Genomic DNA, 21,584 nt, shown 5'->3' with positions numbered 1-21,584 from the left:
AGAATAATGCCCATTCAGTTCAAGGGCTTTTTAGGATTAGAAAGATGTTGACATACCAGAGGACATTCAGGGAAGCAAAATAAAAATGATTAGGGGGTGAGAGGGATTGTAACATGGGTAGGACAAATAATTAAGCAACTGGGACAATTCCAGACTGGGTGTAAGCAGGCACAACTAATAGAATTTCACTTGCTTATGCCAGACATGGATTTGGATTTCTTTGTCCTGCTTGTATAAATAACACTTAAGGAATGGTGCTCCCAGTATTTGAATAAAGGAGAGAATAGACTACCAGTGGCTTAGGAGGTGTCCATGTTTGTTACATATGAGGATCCACAGTTAAATTCTGTGGGGATGTTTTTGTGATGGAGAATTAAAAAATACTTAAACCAAAGGCAAAACAGTGTAACAGGGAAAGCACGACTCTGCCAAGTGCTATAACTTGATATAGGAAGTTAGTGCATGGTACCTTTATGTATGCCTAGAAGATTAAATTTTAAAGATTAGTGATCATGGGTTTGTTTTGCACAACAGGCAGTTTGACCTGGTGCCAAAGGAAACCGGCTACTCAAAATAATTTGTTCTTGCTATAGAGAGAGAAATGCATCTCTCTGAAGATTTTCTGAGTGTTTAATTACATATAGCTAGGATTTAAATTGACGATTTATCTGTATAAATGTTTGGATAGTATTAAAATTATCTCCAAAACCAAAAAAAAAATTTAAACAACCATCAAGTTCACTAAACCCTTTTTTATCATATATAACAATCAATTATTTATAACAACCATCTACATTAAAAATGTGAGTGAATACCTGAAGATACCAAATCTTAATATGACATACAAATCCAGTCTCCTTATAAAGTATTAAAAAAGCCCTGTAGATTTAAGCTCTGTGCAATACCTTGACTTAATTCTTGGATTCTGGAGTTTTTATATTGTTTTGTTAATTTGATGCTGGTATCTAATCATGTTCCTTTAAATTAATTATTGTGGATAAGTTTAAAAGTAATAGATTTATTAACTGACAATGGATTTTTCTATAAAGGAGTTGCACTGCTATTTCTTGTGAATAATTTTGAATATGTAATTTGTTTGGAAAGTGTCTAATAATATTGATTTATGGCAAAAAAAACCGTATGTGCTTATAGACCTGTATTTGAGGAAGATCCATATTTGCCCTATGGACCTCTGCATATAGGTTTAGATACTGCGCTATGGATGAAGTGCAGGTAGCAGAACTTGGGGCAAGTGTGACAGATGACTTCAAGACTATATTTCACTTTCCTGATTCTCTTGCTCCTGCAGATAGCTGGTCCTCCTTCACTGAGCTAGAGTCCTGAAGGCTGCAACCAAGAATTTGTGTAGCATAAGGGCATCCCAGCAGTGTAATCTGGCTACCTGTCTCTTACCTTGATCACAGAAGGGAGGAAGAGAAGCATAAAATCATCAGCCTTCTCTCTCTGGTGCCACAGAATCCTCTTTTACAGTGGGATGATCCTTCTAGGGCCAGAAATAAAGCAATTGTTTTATTTTAGGGTCCACATATTCCAGTGCTGCTTTGCAAAGCGGCTGTTTCACAGAGAAAAACTTGTCCCACAAGGTGGAGATCTCTATTTCAAAACAATTTTTTTGTTTTGCTGTTGTGAGTGTAACATCTATTTGGAGCTAAGGTTCCAGATTAAATCAAAGGAAGTAAAGCAAAGTTGCCCCTAACCACTGTGATTGCATGGGGTGAAAAAGCATATGAAGCATATAAAATTGCATTGTGCAGGAAGAGCCAAAGATTTTCTTTAGTAAACATCGAGGAGACTGGTGGCTTGGTATTCTTTTACCTCTTTCCCTTCAGTCTGTGTAAACTGGGGGATTTGGAGGGGTGTATCTTGTTGCTTGTATCAGTTCTGGTTGGCTTTCTGTGCACTGTGCCCTTAAGGGTAAAGACATTCCCTTCCCCCCCTCTTCTTTCTCCTGTTGCTGCAGAGACAGCTGCCATTTGTGGCCTCCTGGACCTGCCATGGAGACGGTGCTCAGTGTTCTCCCTGGGGAGGCTGCTTGTGTTACTCCAGGTTTAATTGTTCTCTCCCTATACAATAAATTCTTTCAGACTGAAACGTGTGGTTGCTCCGTGCATGATAAAGGCAAGAGCATGGCCCTTGTATGCTGAGAAGCTAAAACGGGTCCATCCTAATGAGAACACTGGGAAGCTTGTCGCCTGCCTACCTCCTGCTTCCCTGCACAGTGGGGGAGGGTGGGGGCTGCTTTCACCTGCAGTAGTCCTAGGCCCTGTGTCCTGCAAGTTAAGGCCCTGGAGGACTGGGCATGGGGGTAGGGGAGGGACAACAGGTCCCTGCTTTCCCCTGTGCAGTCTCTGCCGTCTGCTTGGGGTGGCTGCAGAGTACTCTGTCTTGGTATTAGTTGGTAGCATCTGCTGCATTGGTGCAAATGATTACACAGGGTACAAAGCAGTAGAGGGTCAGACCAGATTAGGTACTGCCCCTTTCAGGGGATGGGACAAAGCTGTTGACCCAGTCATTCAGGTGAGAAGGGCAAGGGGCTCAAGTTTCCTTATACCCCTTAGCCTGGGTAGGGAAGATTTGTTTCCCCTGCACTTCTCCAACACAGCCTGTTGCAGAAGTTTGCTTTGTTATTATCATGTATGCTTTGAAGGCTGAACTTCCATTTTACCAGCAGCCCATGTATTGGGGGCTGTGGAGCTTTAATGCAGCAGGTCGTAGAGGATGGGCCAGAATACATTGTGGGGGATGAGGAGGGGAGCAGGATTAGAAAAGGTCATTCTTATTAGGAGGGGCAGAATGTGCTAGTCCTGCATTCTCCCGGGACTGCTGGCCAGGGTACAGAAGAAGTCAGAGCCTTTGCTGGGCAGCCTTACTGGTGTGGAGCGTTGTTGGTTGCACCAGAGATTTGCTCATGTTGGTAAACTTCAGCTGTGTTTCCTCCTGCTTCAGCTTCCCTCTTGGTAGCAAAGATGGGAGTGCTAGTGTTTTCATTGCAGCATCCTTAACTGCTGCTTTGAGCAGGGTAGTGGCACAGTCTGAATATACCAAAGTCCCGCCTATACTGGCAATCCCACTGGAGGGGCTGTGACAGCAAGAGACTTCCTGCACCTGCTGGGACAGAACTACAGCTACTCCTTGCTTAACGTCATAGTTATGTTCTTGAAAAATGCGACTTCAAGCAAAACAATGTTAAGCAAATCCAGTTAGTTAAGTCACAATACTTACCTGCTAGCAGGAGGCAGCCAAACAACATTTTAACTGAACATTGTGTGACTTTCATAGATTGTTAGGGGCTAGAAGCGACCTTGTAGATGAGCAGGTCCACTTTAAACAAGCATGTTGTCTAATACATCAGTGATGCAATAACAAAACAATGTAAGCTGGGACAACGTTAAGTGTGGAGTATCTGTACGTTCCTTCACTCTGTGGAAGGGGTTAGGGAGCGTTACACCACTGTGATACCCTGTTTCATCTAATTTTGCCAGCACAGGCCTGATTAAATTCTGTTAGATGTATACTAAAGATCTGGTTCTGAAATGGCAAAATCAAGCCATGTTATTACAGGGTTAGTGGGTTACAGTGATATTGTAGGTGATGCTGTTGATATAAGTAGGCTGCGTAATGAAGGAATTGTCAGTCTGTGGAGCGTGACTGCCTTCCTTTTCTTTATGGTGGGGTCTAGAAAGCTCTTCTCTTGGAATCGAGGGTTGCTAAAAAGAAAAGGTCAAGAGCCACTGCTCTGACCCATCTGTGATTGGAGCATAAATGAGGCCCTTGGACTCCTTTGCATTTGGGAAGCCCAATTGCCAGGATTCTGTCTGCAGCTTGTGTGTATGGGCAGAGGGTGAAACTGAGGGAGGATTTTGGGTGCTTTGCCTTTCTGTTATGCATTTGCAGGATCTGGCCCTTGATAGTCTTGTTTTGTTTTTTTAACATACCCAGAGGCTGAGCGATGGGTGCATAACTAGAAGGCAGAAACGCTTATAGCTGGGATGGCCTGCAGAACAGATGAGAAGTGACGCCAGACAGATGGTTGTGTCCCTTCTCCCTGCATTTCTCACATGGCTGACGGGTTCACAGATGAAGGCAGAACAATGACAGTTGACATCTTTTAAAGAAGTTTGGTAAATTGGGAAATGTTGCAAGGGGTTTCCCTTTGGCGCTGTTGAATGTGCTGTCATGCTTGATTTGTGTAATGGGGATGGGTTGTGATTTGCAGGTGCTGCAGGCGAAACTGGCTCAATGAGGGCTGCTAATTTAGGGGAAAATAACTCTAAAAATGGTGTTAAGTTCCCCCATCTTTGAATTTGCAGTTAATTTGTTGCTGGCTGTTCTCCTTTCATCCATCCCTAGTACAGCTCTTGTTGAATACTAGAAAAGCTATTTGATTAAAAGGTTGATTAATACGTTGCTAATAGGCCTCTGGTTCAGTTTGATGTTGCTAGAGGAGTGTCAGTATTCATGAAGCCTTGAAAATTGTCTGACAGATTCAGTTGAATACAAGTTTGTCACAGAGCAGTGTACACTCTGCTTAATTAAAATATTGGCAACGTCAGTTTCGGAGTTCAAATTTCCAATCCTAGATAGTTCTCAAAGAATGGGGGAGAGGGGAAGGGGGACACACAAGACTTGGCATTTTAGTCATTTGCAATAATTATTAATCTTTTGTGACGCTTGATAGATTAGCAAATGGTGGCATTGGTTTGTGAATGCTGGACAAAGTCAGGATTACCTAGCTACTTTACTGGGTGAATTTTATTCTACCAGTTCTCCTGGTTAGGTAATTCTCTAAATGCCAATTGCAGTATCCCCAGGCATAACATTGTTGACAGTGGTATGATTGCCTCGTGCCAAGAGAGGTTGCTAAGAAAGGTTGTTAAAATTAAATTTGACTATCCCTGTGCTGTGGTCTTTTTTTTTTTTTAAAGATATATCTTTCATTTATTGGCTGAAAAATTCCACCGTGTTCATTCCCCACAGTTAAGATTTTCCCAGGTCAGTTCAGATACAGCTAAACTAATTAGTGGGAGTTTAAAACCAGCAAGCACGCTTGCTAATTTAAGTGGCTTCTGTCATCTGCAAGCCGTTGTTTATGACTTTCTACCTGAGGGATTATGGAGAACTGCCATTTTGGATGCCTAATAACCTACTTAGCTGTGTATTAGTGGGCAAGATTGATAACTCGTGTGATACCTTTTTATTGGATTAATAAATTTTAAAGATACACGAGTTCTTGGGCCAAAGTATTTTCCTTGTTCAGTCATGGTCTTCACCGTGTTGAACTGAACTGCAATACAGTAAAGGTTAGTACTGTGTCGTAATAAAAATAATGCTGGTCTTTTCCTGATTTCTGTTTGTGCTGTTGGGGCGTATCTGTACTGGATATGGTTGACAGGTAAAGAAGCTCTTTGTTATAAATAAACAGTCTTTGCCCTGGAGATCAGCCTGCAGGTTTAGAGCTCCATAAGATCTTTCTTGCCAGCTTGTTTACAAGACTTCTTGGGACCTCACAAAGCCAATTTTGCTAGACCTGCCTGAAACTTATCCAAATCATGTGGCTGCTGCTATGTCCGCACCCTTGAGCTTTGAGTAGGATGGTATAAAAATAGCTGAGAGCTCAGTCTACTGTCTGCTTGGATTTACATGGTTCTTACATTCTCAGAATGATTGATTGATTTTTTTTTTAAATGGAGTGATTGAGGGACTTTTTTTGGCTAGAGAAGTAACTGCTGCAAGAAATTTCATGTATATGAAAAGCAACCAGGATGGAGCAGGCTGGATTCTCATCTCTGTGACGCTGGGGTGAAGATGGTATGTCCCCACCAGTGTGGCTGGAGCAGAATCTTGCTCAGGGTGTGCAGTAATTTATTCTTTTAGAAACCTGACATAAAAGGCAGCATGCAGCTGCTCCTGGGACTGAGCTGTGACTCAGACTTGCAGCTCCCCTCCTTCTTTGATAGCCCCTCTCCCCCTCAGCCTCTTGCATATACAGATCACATGACACAGAGGAAGTTTAAACCTCTCGACTCCCCTTCCCCGACATATAAGGTGGCCCACGTCTGAGTGTGCAGTCTTCATGTTTTAAGTACAAAACTGTCTATGGTGCCTCCCCCAATATAATATAAGTACCAAGCATTTGGGACCAGGCGATTTTCCCCAGACGGTGTATGCAGGTCTGCTGTAGACAGAGGAAGAGGGTAGGAATCCTTTGTCCTCAGCAGCGTCCTGCACGCACATATAACATGCAGTTGGCCATGCTGTGGGGTTAGGAATTGACTGGCTGAGTGTAGGTGGGGAGGGAGCAGAGTGAGTGGCAGTAGTGGTAGGTGGGCTCCCATGCCCAGGGCTCCAGTCAACCTCCACTACTCCAAAGCCCTTTGGTGCCTAACCTTTCCCAGAGCTGTTCTACAGAGTACGGCACTTAAAATGTCAGTGGCTGAGTACAGTAGAGCTCCAAGCCCTTGCTGTCTCTGGGGGACACGAGAGGGTGAAAAGCAAGGCAAAAACCTCATTATTGTTATTAGTATTATTTAGATGTGTTTTCCTCCCTATCCAGAAAGCCTCAGGGTGGGTTACAATAAAAGACAAATAACCCACAAGGTAAGAAACAACAACAGACTCCCACAGCAACTCCCAAATGCTCTGCTCTACCCTACCCACTCCTTATAGGAAGTTTCTTAGTTTGGTCAAGGGTGGGGTGGTAGTGGTGTTGGTGATGGGTGGAATTATGTCTTTGTTCAAGTGCCAACCATCAGTTTGTTGCTTTGCATCTCTGAGACATGGAACCAAGCCAGGCAAGACCAAGTCTGATATTCCTAAGGTAGCAAACAGAGTCTTTCAGCCCTTCTTTGTACAGTGTCAAGACGCTCACAAGGGCATTCCCTTGCTGCCTTTGCTCAAATTGCATGCGATTGAAAGAGGGCAGAGAGGGTGGCAGTTTCAAAGGGAGAACTCGGGAGGGAGAGGGTGAGGGAGAATGAGCGGCCTCTGGGTGGCAAGCTTGGGGCTCGGCTCAAGTCCCAGAAGCACCTGCTGGCTCAAATAAAGTCATAACGAAAGACCCTGGCCCTCGTGTTGCAGTTACAAATCCAAGCTGCTGACACCTGTTGCTGCTGGCGTGAGGCTGCCCTAAAACCATTTAAACTGTTTTTTTCTACTGTTCCAGCCAACAACTTCTCTCTTTTGATTCATGAATAGTCACTCACAAACGCAAATCAGGAGAATTCATGACTGCTTGTGGTTTTGTTAAGTGGCTTTTTCAGGCAGCAGATGCTGAGCCCAGGCTTGAACTTGTCCTGGCTTGTGGGTGAATTGAGCAGCACCCAAATAGGAGAGAAATTAATGGATTTGCAGGGTTTTATAAGAAAAGTGCCAAAGCGAGATGAATGGCCCCATTACAAAGAGTTTAGAGCAGTAGCTGGTTTTTGCTTCTTGTTGAATGCAGTTTCTGCAGCAAATAATTATGGCCAGTTTTAAGTTATTAGGGATAAATTGGATAATATATATTTTTAAAAAGCTGTAAAATTGACCCAAGATGTTAAAGTTCAGATCAGGATCCAAAATAAGAACGGTTTTGTTTCTAGGTTTTACCATCTCCTTTTATAACAGTAGAGTTGCAAGAAATGTATTATCATCTTCTTTGCATATTGAAAAATAAGGGTTCACAGTGCTGCTTACTGAGCATCAGGCCCAGATGATGAGACCAGTTTAAAAATAATTTTAAAACCATATGTTTAAGGGCGCTTTCTATTTTCCTTTTCATGTTTGAGACTTTTTCAAGGTTTCTGTTTTCTTTCTTCCCTCACCCAGAAGGTCTAGAAACTTATTTTTCTCTGTGATGAAAGCTGGTGTTCATGTACTCACCTGGCTTCATGGTTTAGGGCAGTGATTCTTTAACCAGAGTGCTGCTAGATCCTTTGAACGATGCTATGAGGCATGAGGAGATAGGGAGATAAGCATACACTCAGGCTTGTCCATGTCTAGTTGATTCCCTATCCTCATTCAGGCAGTCTGCAAGGAAGTAAGCACTGTAATATCTAAATTAGTTTTGGAAATTGGGTGGGACTCACTTCACAAAAGTTATTTAGGGGCGCTGTGGGCCCCCAAAAAGTTGTGAACCACTGGTCTAGGGCGTTAAGAAGCATGCCACATGCTGAAGGATTTGCAGGAGTGTCATGGGATTTTTTTAACCAAGGGTGATCAGTAACATAAAGGTATTGGTTGTACAAGCAGACTCTAAGAGGATGACTTTTTATTGTTCTTTACTTTTTCACATTTGGGTGACTTTCAGTCCAAAAAAGTGCACACGTCTCTGTAAAGTACTGGTCTTTCCCATCCCAAGATGTTAGGGGTTCAATTTTCTCACCATTCTATACCAGAATGAAGAGTCACCAGAAAAAGATAAGGGATAGAGATACTGGAAAACAGGTAGAACATTTTTAACAGAAAAATCATTCCCTGTGTGACCTCAGTTCTAGTACTCAAAGGAAATCTCAACACTTTTACAAGATAAGCAGGGGAACAGAAATTCATTGGCCTATGGACACTAATCACCAGGAATTTAACACAGACAATGACTTCATGGTCCATTATAATCTTCCTGATGCTTGCTAACCCCTACGCTTCACGGATGATAACAACCTTACTTAATAAGCTTTTGTTCAATCTGCTTTTTAGCTCTACTGTGTCTGCTTCTGTCTCAGAGACCCAAGGAAGGGTACTATGATACCCAAAAGCTTGCCTTTGTTTATACCAGCCATACAATTGGTTCAGTAAAATATATCACCTGCAAGAATTTTTTCATGAAAATGATGCAACTGATCTTTTTTTTTTTGGCCCAGGACAGATTAAAGTTTCTTAGCTGGAGGGTAAAGTATATCCAGTTTCATATGCTAGTTATATAGAGATAGGGAGAAGGAATTATTTTTTTTGTATATATTTCTTTCAGATTCCAACGCTGCATAAATAGAATCTTTTGAAAGGAAGAGGGTTAGTATAAATGGCCTTGGATGTGGAAAAATCAACTTCTGAAGCCTCGCTGAATGTGCCATGCCAGTACAACGGTAGGTGGAACTGCAGAGAACTGGACACTGACTACCCAGAGTTAGTTAGCAGTATGTGCCAGTTCTTAGACGCAGAAGAAGGGAAGTCCTCCCCAGAAGGAACTGAGAGTGCCGCACTGGATGGAAGCAGTTCCCCTGTAACTGGCATCACCCAGCAAAACCCAGGCTGCAGTAAAGAAATGTCTTTACTACACTCTTCCAGGTTGCCCAGAGCAAAAGTGAAAGCAAACTATGTGGAGAGATGGCCATTAACTGCTAGACACATTTGTGGTACTGATCTACCCCACTGGGTTCACGCCACTGTTCCCCACTCAGGAGGACAGCAGGTGAGCGGGTTTGATATTATTGATATTACAGCAACGCCAGAAGTCTCCCCAGTGAGAATGGGGCCTGTTCTGCTAGAATGTATTCATGCAAAAGTTGAGAGACTACTTAAAAAACTCTTTGGAGCAAGGACTGAGTAGATGAATCGAAATGGAAGCACAGGGAAAAGCAACTTGTCCTGGGTCATCCAGAGCCAGATTTATCAGAAGGAGCCTAATGGCCTCCTGAGGCCTTGACCTTCATCCTGTCTGCTAAGCTGTGCTGACATAAACCTGCCTTGCACACACATACACTGAAAGAAAACTCCCCTCTGATCACGGTGTATAAAAAATTAGGCTCTTGAGTCCTTGCCTAATAGATTCTGAATAGTTTGGGCAGCTCCCATTGCCATTATTTATTTAGGAACCCCACTCCGGGCACCTCAGTTTGAAAGCATTAGTATTGGAGAGATGCATGTTGGCACGAGTCCTAGTGGAAACATTTCCCTCATTCAACCCTCAGTCTGGTGGTTGGAAAGGTTTTGCTGCAGCATTTTATCGTAGGCTATAATGGTAAATACAAGTTCAGTACACTGCTCTGAGCACAACAGACCAGTGCTCTGTGATCTGCACTGGCTCCCTGTATTCAACCTCTTTGGGGCTGAATTCATGGTTTACTTTTTAAGTCATAAAGGAATAAATGGTTTGGGACCGAGTTCTGTTATATTCCTGCTGTGGAAGCGGGCAGAGATGCTTCAGCTGAAGCTCCCTCAATCGGGGCAGCTTGGGGGGCAGCCATGAGCAGGGCAGTCTTTCTGAGGGGTCCTCTGGGTCTATCACAGCCCATATTCATTTTGATTTTGGACATACTGCAAAACCTTTCTTTTGTTTGCCCCTTTAAATATAGTGGGAGCTGAGATAGGTGTATTGAATGGAAGTTTGTTGTTTATATATATATTTCTTTTAAACCTAGGGCAATGGTTCTCAGCCTTTTTAGACTCAAGGCTCCCCTTGGAAAACGCCAGCTCTCACCTTTCTCTCATTTTCTGACTATGGAAAAATAATTGAGCAGTGCTTCTGTTGCAAAGAACTCAGAAAAAACCACACCGAGTCAGAATCTTTTTGACACTGGATTCCTATTTGATACTTGTGAAGCATGGGTTAGCATATCTAATTGCTAATATTGTGCAGCACCCTTGGAAAAGAACTCAAGGCATCCCAGGGTGCTGCAGTACCCTGCTTGAGAATAGCTGATGTAGGGGATAGGGCCCTGCAGCACTGGACAGGCCCTGTAGTAGCAGTTTAAATGTTTGGAGAAAAAAAAATATGGGAAACAATAGAATTCTTTGTGCCTCTTCCCCCCTACCACCGCCCCACCGCCCCCCCCGGCACAAGTTTCTAATAATGTCACTTGCTGACAGATGAGCCACACAACCTCCAAGCAGCCTGTTTGCCTCTCCACCAGAACAGCTATGTTATGAGTCTGGTGTAAATAGATGCTCCTCTGCCGAAGGCAATGGAATCTGTGTGTAAAGGCTTCCTTTCACAAAGTCTGGATTTGGCCCTTTATCACCATATCCCTGCACTGGTGACAACATAATGGGGCCTTTCTCAACACTTATAATACCAGCATTATTCAAAAAATCCTCTTCATTTGCTGAGATTCTCCCCATGGGTTAAATGCAGTTATAACATTGCCAGAGTCATAAGCTGAGCAGGCCTCTAATTGTTGATTGCTTTATTATGTATGCTGTTTTATTTCTCCCTCTCCCTTACCTCTAGATGCATGTGGTGGAATATTCAGGCAGCGAGAAAAAATTATCAAATACTTCTGAGCTTCTGCCCAGGCTTCCAAACTCAGCCATGGACGCCAAAGTTTCTGATTTGCTTCATGAACTAAGTGCCAAACGTAGGAGCCAAGCTGATCTTCCCGTCTTTTCATCTGCTCTGGAGTCTTTGCCTGATAAAACAGCTTCCAGTTCTGAGACTGTATCCCCAAGGCTGTCTAGCTCCAGCCTTTCCACACCGCCTCCAGAAGACAGTGAGTCTGAGCGGCTGGAGATAAAACAAGCAAGCAGCTTACTGGCTGAAAAAGGCTTGCCTCCATCTGAAGTCTTCACTTCTCGACATCCACGCAGTCAGGGTAGTCCTATGGAGGATGCTGCGCTGTTCATGTGCAGCCCTCTCCTCAAGAACCATGTAGCAGGGGAACACAGTAAAAAGATGTCATCCTTTCAGGCGGATTACTGGGCGTGTGCCATACCTGACTGTTTACCCCCATCGCCAGACCGGCAGTCTCCACACTGGAACCCTAATAAGGAATATGAGGACTTGCTTGATTATACTTACCCTTTAAAGCCAAAATACAAACTTACAAACAACCCCAAGTCTATGTTTCCTAATCCCTTCTTCCATGACTCAGGTGTAGATCTTGACAGCTTTTCCATGTCACCTGAAAGCACTTCAAAGTCCATGAGAGCACAAAACCAGGAACAACAGACTTTGGAAAGCCAAAGTAAGGAGTATCTGATCTCTGCAGGGAGATTTTCAACCCCTGTGTCTAAAAAGCCAGGCTATTTTGGATCAGCTTCTTCCTGTGAACCTTCACCTATCTCTAAAGTGTCCTTTGCAAAATGTGCTTCCAGTACCAACAAACCAGATCCCTCTAGAAGTTTTGCAAACAGTTTGACTTCCTTTAAGTATGTGGGACTAACTTCTTTGAATCCAGTTAGCGCAAATGAGAGAAGCTGCTGGAGTCCAAATAACCACTTTTCACAGTGTAACTTAAAGAAAAAAGGTGCTAGTCATTTCATACCCACAACACAAGTCCTGCCACTAAAAAAGGAATGGGAGAATGATGAAGAGTACCTTTCTCTGCCTCCCAGACTCAAGGAGTTAGAAGGTTTGGCTCAATATTTATCTGCTCTTTCCATAGTTGTGCGGAAACCTGGGCAAGACCATGTCCAGCAAGACCTTCCTTGCTGCAGTGGTAGCAGAGAGAAGCTTTCATCTGACTCTGTCAGTCCTGGTAGCACAGACAGGAAAGTGGAAATGGAGGGCATGGAGGATTATTCTGTTCTGTGTCATGCACAAGTCTCTCAGAAGCCCTATGCTGAAAACATTAAATTGTGTGGCCAGGATTCTGAAAGACTGAATACAACCTCCACTATCAGAACTCTGCTAGATGGGCGATACCGTGGAGCACTGGAGAGCGAATGGCAGCATCCAAAGGACCAACAGAAAGAATCTCTTACTCAATGTATTAAGGTAGGTTGAAACCAGAAGCTAATCTTCATTTGGAAGATGAAGTCAAGGAGGAGGGACATGTTTACCTCGTAACTCCTCTTGCACGATATTTAAATCTCCTGTAGCTCATGTTCCTACATGATATTGTCAAAACCAACCCTTTCTGTTTCACTGGAACAGATTTGGCTCTGATGGGAGGATGACCTCTGTCAGCAAGAGCTTTCAGAATTCCAGGTAGCTTCTGTCTTTCATGATCAGGCCCAACATTCAACTAAAGTTGTTGTGGAGCTGTCTGGCGTACATTGGTTTTGATCTGTTAACACTGTATTGGAGGTTCAAGTGTGCTAGAGTGCTCAAAGCTTGTGTCTGCATTAGATCTTCTCCCATGACATTTCCCACTGAATGGGAGTACAGGCATAGACAAAGCAGTTTCTATGCCTTGTTTCCAGGCTGGTTCTAAGATCTTTATACAGGCACTTTTGTTTTTTGCTTTTTTTTTTTTAAATGAAGCTATGCTGGTGACGAGAGAAATTTAGTGCAGACCCAGCTAGAATGAAACTGAACTGAAATTGCCAGTTTTTCTGTTGAATTAGGATGGTTTTGATAAGGATGATCCTGCCTCAGACAGAAGGTTGGACTAGATGACCGATGGAGGTTCCTTCTTGCCCTACTTCTCTGTGATTCGATGAAATTGTACATTGGCTTAATTGTACTTGAAATTTCAACCAGGCTCACTGGAAAGTTTTGGAGCCTCTTAATGAACTGTCCCTAACTTAAGGATATTATGAAACTAGGCAAATTTTCTCCTGTTTCAGGACTTGTTAGAAAAGTTGAATGAGTTTCTCTCTCTCTCTTTTTTTTCTATTTTTATTGTTTTGAATGATATCGATTAACAATTCATTATCATTTATAGAACTAATTGAAATGTGGGGAGGGGGGAACTTCTGAACCTTTAATGAAGTTTTGTTTGCACATCTATGGGGCTCTTCTGGATTCTGATGAAAAATTAGGAGAGAAAAATGAAGGAGGAACCTCGTTACACTCTCATTTTATACTGGTAATAATTTATTCTTCTTCCTGTATGGGAATAGCTGTGCCAGTATGATTTCAGACATATTGGGATGGGCAGTGGTACCACCATACTGCTGTGGTGAAAACAGCACACCTTTTTCGTATAAAAAAACCCCAGGTGAATTATGCCCAGATCCCAAGCTTAAAGTCAGTAGAGAGAGCATGCACCCCCATGCATAAGTTGCTCAGCATAAACCCCTGTTGGGGCTTAAAAATTAGGTATATGTTTTGGAAATATAAGTTTATAGAGTTCAGAAGATTTGGGGGAAATTCATTTGCTAACTTCTGTATTCTACAAAGTGAAGCCTGCACTTCTCCAGGGAGATGTTAGCAGACTTTATACCTCTGAAGAACTCCATTGACATCAAGACCTTTAATAACAGGCTTTTAAAGATTTATGCAGTGGGGGCCAGCCTTTTTAGCAGACAGGCCACTCCCTTCCTCTTCCCTTGCTCAATCTGTTCTCTGCTTCCTTCCCTGCACTTCCTACCTGATTTTCTGCTTTGCTTTTTGCTTCCTGCCCTATCTGGTGCTGTGCCATCTGTCTGTCCCCTCCCCTGATGTGCTCCATAGCACCCATGCCACAGGTTAGTCATCCCTGAGTTAATACATCCGACCCACTGCAAGTGCTGCTTGACAGCTAACTTGCATGCCATATTTTTTTCAGCATGCTGTTTTGGGTACTAGTATTCATTTCAAAAGTGGTGAACTCAAGCTAACATCTCTCCTTTGTGGCTGGTGGGAAGTAATTGTGGGGAGTGAAGGAAGAGACCAGTGCTCAAAAAGGCTCTTAAAAGTTCAGTGAGTCGAAGCCAGCAGAGAACAAGCATTTTATGAAGTATCATTTGGCCAGGTATTAATGTTTGTTGTATCTTCTTTGTTACAGAAATAAATAAGTAATGCCTTTTATTATCATTCATCTAAGTAGATATTTTGCTGTCAGCTAGAAGAGCTAATCCATTGGCTGTATACAGTAGCAGAAGTTACAGATAACTGGATTCCACCTCAACCAAATGCTGAAAGTGTGAAAACATCCCTACATCGTTACTTGGTAAGTGGATCTTCTGGCCTTTCCCTTTCCTTTCTCTTCTTGGAGTGCATTTTGTTAGGAAGTACTATGTATTTTCTTAAATACTTCATTATTTTGATTATAAATCTACTGTTTTATTTCCTCCAAAGGTAAAATTGCACTTGCTTGTGCATGAAGTAAAAATACCTAGTTAAAAATGTTTCAGGTTTTTTTTTGGTACATTATTTCACCCTTTGGGTCCTTTACTTGGTTATTTGGTTTTCTTATGGGATCTTGTAAGGGCAAGAGCATTTCAAGGACTTTATCTGTAATTATCAACATATATTTAGGAGAAAAGCTGCTTTACTTGAAATTTGAACCTGAAATGTGGGACTGACTTATTATCAGAACAATATAGTACTTATTGGGTGTGATTCTTCCTCCCATACACCATGTTTTTTTGCTTGGTGCTGTTCTAGGGGTCAGAGGCCTAGAACACAGTCCATGATTTCTTATAGACTTCTAGGGCAATCCTGGGCAAATTGCTTAGTCTCTCTGTAGCTCAGATCCTCCTTTTGTTAAACAGAAATAGCACTGTCCTCCCTGCTCCCCAGGGGTAGTGAGAGCATAAATGCACTGGAGTGGGAGATGTTCAGATTTTAGAATGGCATGGCCTTTGCCCTGTGAGTTCCTAAGGGAGATAACTGCTGCCACTGATTTCAGTAGGAGACCAGAAAGTGAGACCAGTGCTGTGTACCCTTTTGCAAATCCCACCTAACGTACATAAGTAAAATGGGTATGGAAAAGAGGAATGAGTTACCTCTGTCAGTCTGGAATCATCAGGCAGCTCTAACTCAGATTTTGCATTCATTGCTTGGGTCAAGGGACCTCATTTTCTATGGATGTAGTAAAATCATTCATGACCTCAAACTGATACTCCTAAGTTATGTGCCATATGGTGGGCTCGGGCCTGGGGACTGTGTCTGACGATACTCAGTACTTTCCTTTCCTCTCTTTTAAGAATATGCCCTATATCAATCTATACAAACTGCTAGAAAGTTCACCGGTTGGAGCCATTAAAGGGTCTCGGCCTAAGTTCTCTCTTCATGGTTGTTTGGAGGGCATAAGAGATGCCCAAGGCTGGATACCGTCATTATCTTGTTCTTTTTTCAGACCACACATGGTTGCTATGATAAGGCTTCCACTCATGGTGGTGAAAAGAACAGACTAGTGCTACTTAATCCTCTTTAAAATAAAACAGTGTTAGATAGAGGGAGTTATTCCTTATCTCCCATCCCCACCTCCAGGACCCTGGGAAGCAGAGTGGTCCTGGGGTACCGTGTGGCACAGGGAGCTTTTAGAACCAGCAACTGGCTGTGTGGCCTTTGCACAGGTTACCTAAGCTCTGATGCTCACCTGTGGGTCTTAAAAGGCTGTTGTGAGGATTAGGTAACATTTATACTTGAGAAGAACTGTGGCTGGACTCAGCAGATAGGACATTTTCCCTTGGCAGTGAGAAATTTATGAATATGGTTCCCAGGGAGTTTCCCTAAGTCAGGACCTGTCTTGGGTGTTGCTCTCACTGGCCCTGGGACAGGTCACAGGATCCAGATGCCCCAAAAACTGAAGAGAAGGGCACATCGAGTGACACCAAAGCTTATTGCACCTTCAAAACGGCAGTCATCTGCAAGACAGAAGGTCAGGAATGTTGAGGCTTTTTCAGTTCATATGATGCACTGGCCCACTAAATCCAGGTCCTGCTGTTGTTGGCAGTGTGTCATATTATCCCTTCTATAAACTTAGCAAGCTGTGTCTTAAAAGCTATTATATTCTTCTTTGTCCCGCTTACATCAGGTGGAAGACTGTACTAACCATAATAGCAGTCACTTTCCAGAACCAAAGCCCAGGTTTCTGATGCAAGAAGCCACAGGCCTGGCAGGCATCTAGGGGTACATTTGTATTTCTGCTGATGCTGCCCAAAGTATTTTTTTTTTGGTTTTTTTTTAACAAACATGCCAACAGCCATGTTTTCTTCCCAGGAATTCAAGAAGGATATAGCTGATCACCAGACACTGACAGAGAGTGTGTTACGCCAGGGTGGAATCCTCCTCAGATGCATGGCATCAAATTCACCAGGTAAGGAAAGCTGAAGCCAAACTGTGGCAAATCCCTCAGAGTAAGAGATGATAGACTTTCCAGAAGGTTGACAGAGTAGCTGGCTGCGGCTGGTCCAAGAGCCATAATTTGACAAAAATAGATTTTGTGGGTGAGGTGGGGGGAGAATCCACAGCCTCGTCCAGATTAACTGAACCTTTAAAGAGTGCATGCTTTAAAGGCTGCATGCTACAGACAAATGTGAGCAGTAGTGAGTGTTTTTAAACCAGGGCTGTTTATTGGTGACACTGAACTGCAGGGTTAATGAGAGCTTTTACTTACCCAAGTTTGGCAGCCAGACCAACCTCTTGGTGATGGCAGATAACTTCAGTCATTTGACTACATTGCTCACAAACAAGTCTGAAGCTGACAGTCAATTTTAGGCTAGTGTCATCCTCTCCTTACAGCACCTCTTCTTTGTGTCATTTGTCAAAGGTATTTGTCAGTTGCCTGGGTATGTGGGAGATCCATGTATTTATGCTTCCTGCCAGTACCTCTGAATAATTGCCTCTTGCACAGGCTGTACTTGCCAACTTCATCCCCAGCAAATGCGCAGCTGGAGGCTCCTGACAGATTACCCAATGGCAGTGCCCCTGGCTGCCCTGAAATTTGCAGTGACAGCAGCAGAGGATGATTTGTCTTCTAATTCATAAATTGATCGCCTTGGCTGCTTCCTTTCCCTTCCTGCAGACTGCTCCTTCCTCTCCATTATTGACTTGCATTGCAGCAGAGCTGATCAAACCACATGTCCTTTCTCTAATACAGTAATGCAGCAGCAGTAAACTGTAGCTTTGGTTCTCAGCCACCATTCCCTTAGAATCGTAGGAATGCAGGATGGGAAGGGGCTTCCTGGGTCACCAGGTCCAATCCTCTGCATTCAGAAGCTGTCTTTAACCAAAGGAATCCCCAGAATTGCCACTGCAAGCTCTTGCCTCCAACTGCAAGGACATATCCAAAATGCCCAGACACCCTACAAATGTAGCATAGGTAAAAACAGGGTAGATAAGGGCACTGCTTAAAACCCTGCCACTTCAGAATCAGGGAAGTAGTTAGGTATTGCAGACTTGGAGAATCCTTTAGTTTTTTTCTAAGGATTTGATGGCTGTGGCATAGCAAACTCCCACTGAGCTCTGGTTTGGTTTATAGATCTTGTGATTGCAACTAGGAGGGGACAGCTGGCTTCCATTGCATCCTTCAGAGTCTAAGCCTGGCCTCTGTTGCACCTTGGGACAGTCAGCTCTGTGTTAAGGTAGCCTTGAATGGACACCTACAGCCCCCATCATAAGAGTTGGAGTATGCCTGTCTTTACCTTATGTACCACACCTCCTGGCCCCAGAGGTTACATAGGTGGACAGAGTGGGCTATTGTGTTTTGAAGGGAACACCTTTCTAACACCTGATGTTACCTGGTGGGGAGATCAACTTGAAGTCCAGCTCTTTTTGCTGCCTGCAGATAGGATGGGCCCGAGTATGGTCCAAAATCAGGAGCTGGTTCCTCAAGAGTGTATGGATAAATTTGTTTTAAGGCCAGATTGTTTTGGTGTTTTTTGAATCCCTGAGGGAGTGGGAAAAGAAAGGACCTGCGCCTAGTTTAAGACAAATTTGTCAGCCACTGGGTGATAGGACAATTTGGCTGTATTGTGGACGTTACTATGAAGTAAAGTCTCACTATCCAGGCGGAAGAATGTTGGATTGTTTTGTTCTGTGAAACTTTGCACTTGTAAACTTGAAAATGCTTGGGATGTGAAAGAAAGAAGGAGGGATAATAACAGGGCCTCTGCATGAAAATTACTCCACTGCATAAGGGCATGAAATCAAGCTGGAACTTTATTGAAAGCAATTTACATTAAAAATTATTAGATTTGCAAGCACAAAGTACAGCCCCTTCAGACAAAATGCTGAACCCTCTGAACCAGGAGGCTTTATCCTGGGGATCTCTAAATGCCTTTTTTTTCTATTGTAATATACCAAGAGAGTTTGGAAGAGGCTGAGAATCATGGGACTGTATGTAGGCTTGTAAATATGTGTACTTTTATTTTTAACCCAGACCTGTCTAATGGATGAAGGTAGAACACTTCTTTTCTTTTCTTCATGCTGACTTTGCAACAGATGAATTTTCATGCTTGTAAAACCTTTTCTCTCCTCTTACTGGTTAGTTTTAGAGGATGCCTTGAGTTTGCTTGCAAAACAGTCGGAGGAACTTGAAAACCATGCGGAGCGCTTGTATGAGTCAGTGTTAGCAGCTATGGATACCACTGAAAGCAACAACCTAACAAAGGATGGGAGTGCTCAGCAAACCGTCGTCCAGGCTAAAGAATCCGAGTGAGTAAGCAGAGGGCTACATTAGGATGGAATAGCTTCTCTTGTGTTGCTTTCTGTGATGTGGTATATGCCAAAGTATGCATTTAAAATGAGATGGTTGTACGATCAGACTTTTATGTGTGACTAGAGAGACCATATTTTGCAAGTTCCAAAAGGGTAGATTGGCCCATCCTGATCAAAGGAGGCTCAAAAGTGCACCTCATAACTGTGAGGGGTTAGAACAGAAGATTGTCTGGACTTTTTGTAAATAACTGTCTCTAAAGGAGGGGACTGGACTTAGTGGCCCAGGAGGCTCCCATGAAACGGGTGCTGTGTTCCTTAGCTGAATGGAGTGCAGAAAATGAGACAACATGGGTGGCAAAATGTTGGTGACATGCAGTTGATTGGAATAAAGGAATGCAGGGAACTCCCCAAGGTACTTAAACAGGGGAACAGCCAGCAGAATGGTAGCTGTAGCTGGAGATCACTGCTGAAACGTGGAAGAGAGGAATGACCTAGGACAGTAGGACAATGGAGAGTGACCTAGGGCAGTGGGGGTCAACCTTTTTGGCAGGCATACCATAAATTGACCCCACACCCTACCCAAGTGCCACTCTGATCCTCTTCCCATGCATGGTCAGCTGTTCTGCTTTCTGTTCCCTGCTGTCACAAACCAAGACTTGGACAGTCTTCCTAATGGCTAACACAAAGCTGGGATCAGAGATTAGAGGACTAGCTGGGTCAAAGCCAAGGGATTGGAGTCTGAGACAGAGCCAAGTCAACAGGTAGAGGCAGAGGTAGGGAGGCAAGCAGGGTCAGTACCTGATGGCTGAGTCCGCGACAGAGCAAGACACGAGGCAGAGACAATAGTGACCTGGGCTGGCAACAGTATGTCAAGCCAGGTGTCAGGAGACAGGAACACAGAGCAGCAGAGCAGTTTGGAGGCAGCAAGAAACTTGGATCCTCTCCTACTGTTTCCCCTTCAGCTACAAGCAGCGGCTTGGTGGAGGTCTGTGCTGGTGTTTGCCTCTGGGACCCTTAGGGCTGATGTTCAAGACTGGTTCCTGACACCTGCCCTATGCTGTCTGCCCAGTCCACTGTTCTTCTGCTCACTGTCTCTTCCTGCTCTTGTGTGCCCCTACACAAAGTCTGTGTACGGGATTGGCCACCCCTGCTCTGGAAGATCCTTCTGCTCGGATCTAAATCACTATGAATGTTGAGGGGAAAAGATTTGGCAATGGTTGTAATGAAAACTTCCCCTTGATGCTTACCAAGCAAAAAAAAGAAGCAAGAGAGCAGTACAAGTGAATGTGTGTAAAGTATGGGATTGAACAACAGGGTTATACTTTCTGTGAATCAGTAATACATCCCAATCTGGTTAGCTTGGGTTCTTTCCTGAAACAAGACTATATACCAGCAGCAGATGACCAAGAAATCCAGACTTTTTAGAGGCATGGAAAAAGTAAATTGCATCCTGTACCACAAAAAAAGATAACTTGAAAGGCAACGTTTTGAAACAAGTGCTGTTCATCACAACACTGACCGGACCGATGCGTTGCCACAGGAGTATGATTGAGGTAGTAGGATTCAGGAAATGTTTAGCCAGCTGTGGAGACCCTCCATTGTTAGACCAGAGAGACTAGGCAATAGGTTAAGGAATAACTTTTGATGCGGTGGCTTGCAATAGCAGGGGGCTAATCTCTGCTAGTCCCGTGTTCTCCTCTAACTCTATAACCAAGCACAAAGGCAGAAAAAGATCCAGGATTTTACAAAAGGGGTGCGATTGCAGTGACTGGTGCTGCAGGGGTGGCTGCACCTCTCTCCCAGCCTCCTCCCCCTGCTTCCCACTACTAGGGCAGGCAGACAGCACTGCAGGAGCAGCAGCCAAGGACCTAAGCCCCAAGGAAGATAATCACTACTCCCCACTATGCTCAGAGGCATATCCCGTCTCTTTCCTTCTGTCTCCATCCCTTCCCCTCCCATTGTCTACCCTATCTTGCCTGCCACTGCCAAGTACTGTCCTGGGAGTGAGAAAAGCTCCTGTCCCAGTCTGGCTGGGCTGTGTGTGGGCTGCACCCACTGGGCACTGCCAGTGAAGGGGGCAAGTTTCTGCACTCTGCACCTGCTCCCAAGCTGGCAGGGAAAACCTGGAAGGGAGGGAGGGTGGGAGGATGCACCTGCCCACTGCCATCACTGCTGCAGTCCTGGGCTGAGCGCAGCCCCTGCGCAGCCCAGCTGGAGAGGGCAGAAGTTCCTCTCCCATCCCAGTGGAAGGTGATAGAGGGGAGAATGAGAGGGAGAGGGGACATGCTATTGAGCACAGAAGAGAAAAGAGAGGGGGAATACTTACCTTCTTTGAAACTTAAGTCCATGGCTTCTGCTCCAGTAGCATAGTCAGAAAGATTGGCTGGGGGGGGGGGGG

At 43.9% G+C, this 21,584-nt stretch overlaps 1 protein-coding gene across 2 annotated transcripts in view; it reads left to right on the top strand.

Annotated features, from left to right (window-relative positions):
* Positions 1–21,584, top strand: part of CEP68 (centrosomal protein 68) — a 30,726-nt gene that overhangs the window by 3,453 nt on the left and 5,689 nt on the right. For both annotated transcript variants that reach the window (XM_019549169.1, XM_019549170.1), the window contains exons 2-6: positions 8,966–9,406; positions 11,165–12,649; positions 14,628–14,750; positions 16,748–16,844; positions 19,018–19,187. In XM_019549169.1, coding sequence (XP_019404714.1) covers positions 9,017–9,406; positions 11,165–12,649; positions 14,628–14,750; positions 16,748–16,844; positions 19,018–19,187 — 2,265 coding nt within the window. In that variant the 5' untranslated portion in view covers positions 8,966–9,016. The remainder of the gene's footprint in view (positions 1–8,965; positions 9,407–11,164; positions 12,650–14,627; positions 14,751–16,747; positions 16,845–19,017; positions 19,188–21,584) is intronic.

This window comes from Crocodylus porosus, unplaced genomic scaffold, assembly GCF_001723895.1.
Source record: "Crocodylus porosus isolate Cpor-Errol unplaced genomic scaffold, CroPor_comp1, whole genome shotgun sequence".
Taxonomy (NCBI): Eukaryota; Metazoa; Chordata; order Crocodylia; family Crocodylidae; genus Crocodylus; species Crocodylus porosus.
Note: the sequence above shows the minus strand (reverse complement) of the source record. Positions and strands in the feature narration are given on the sequence as shown.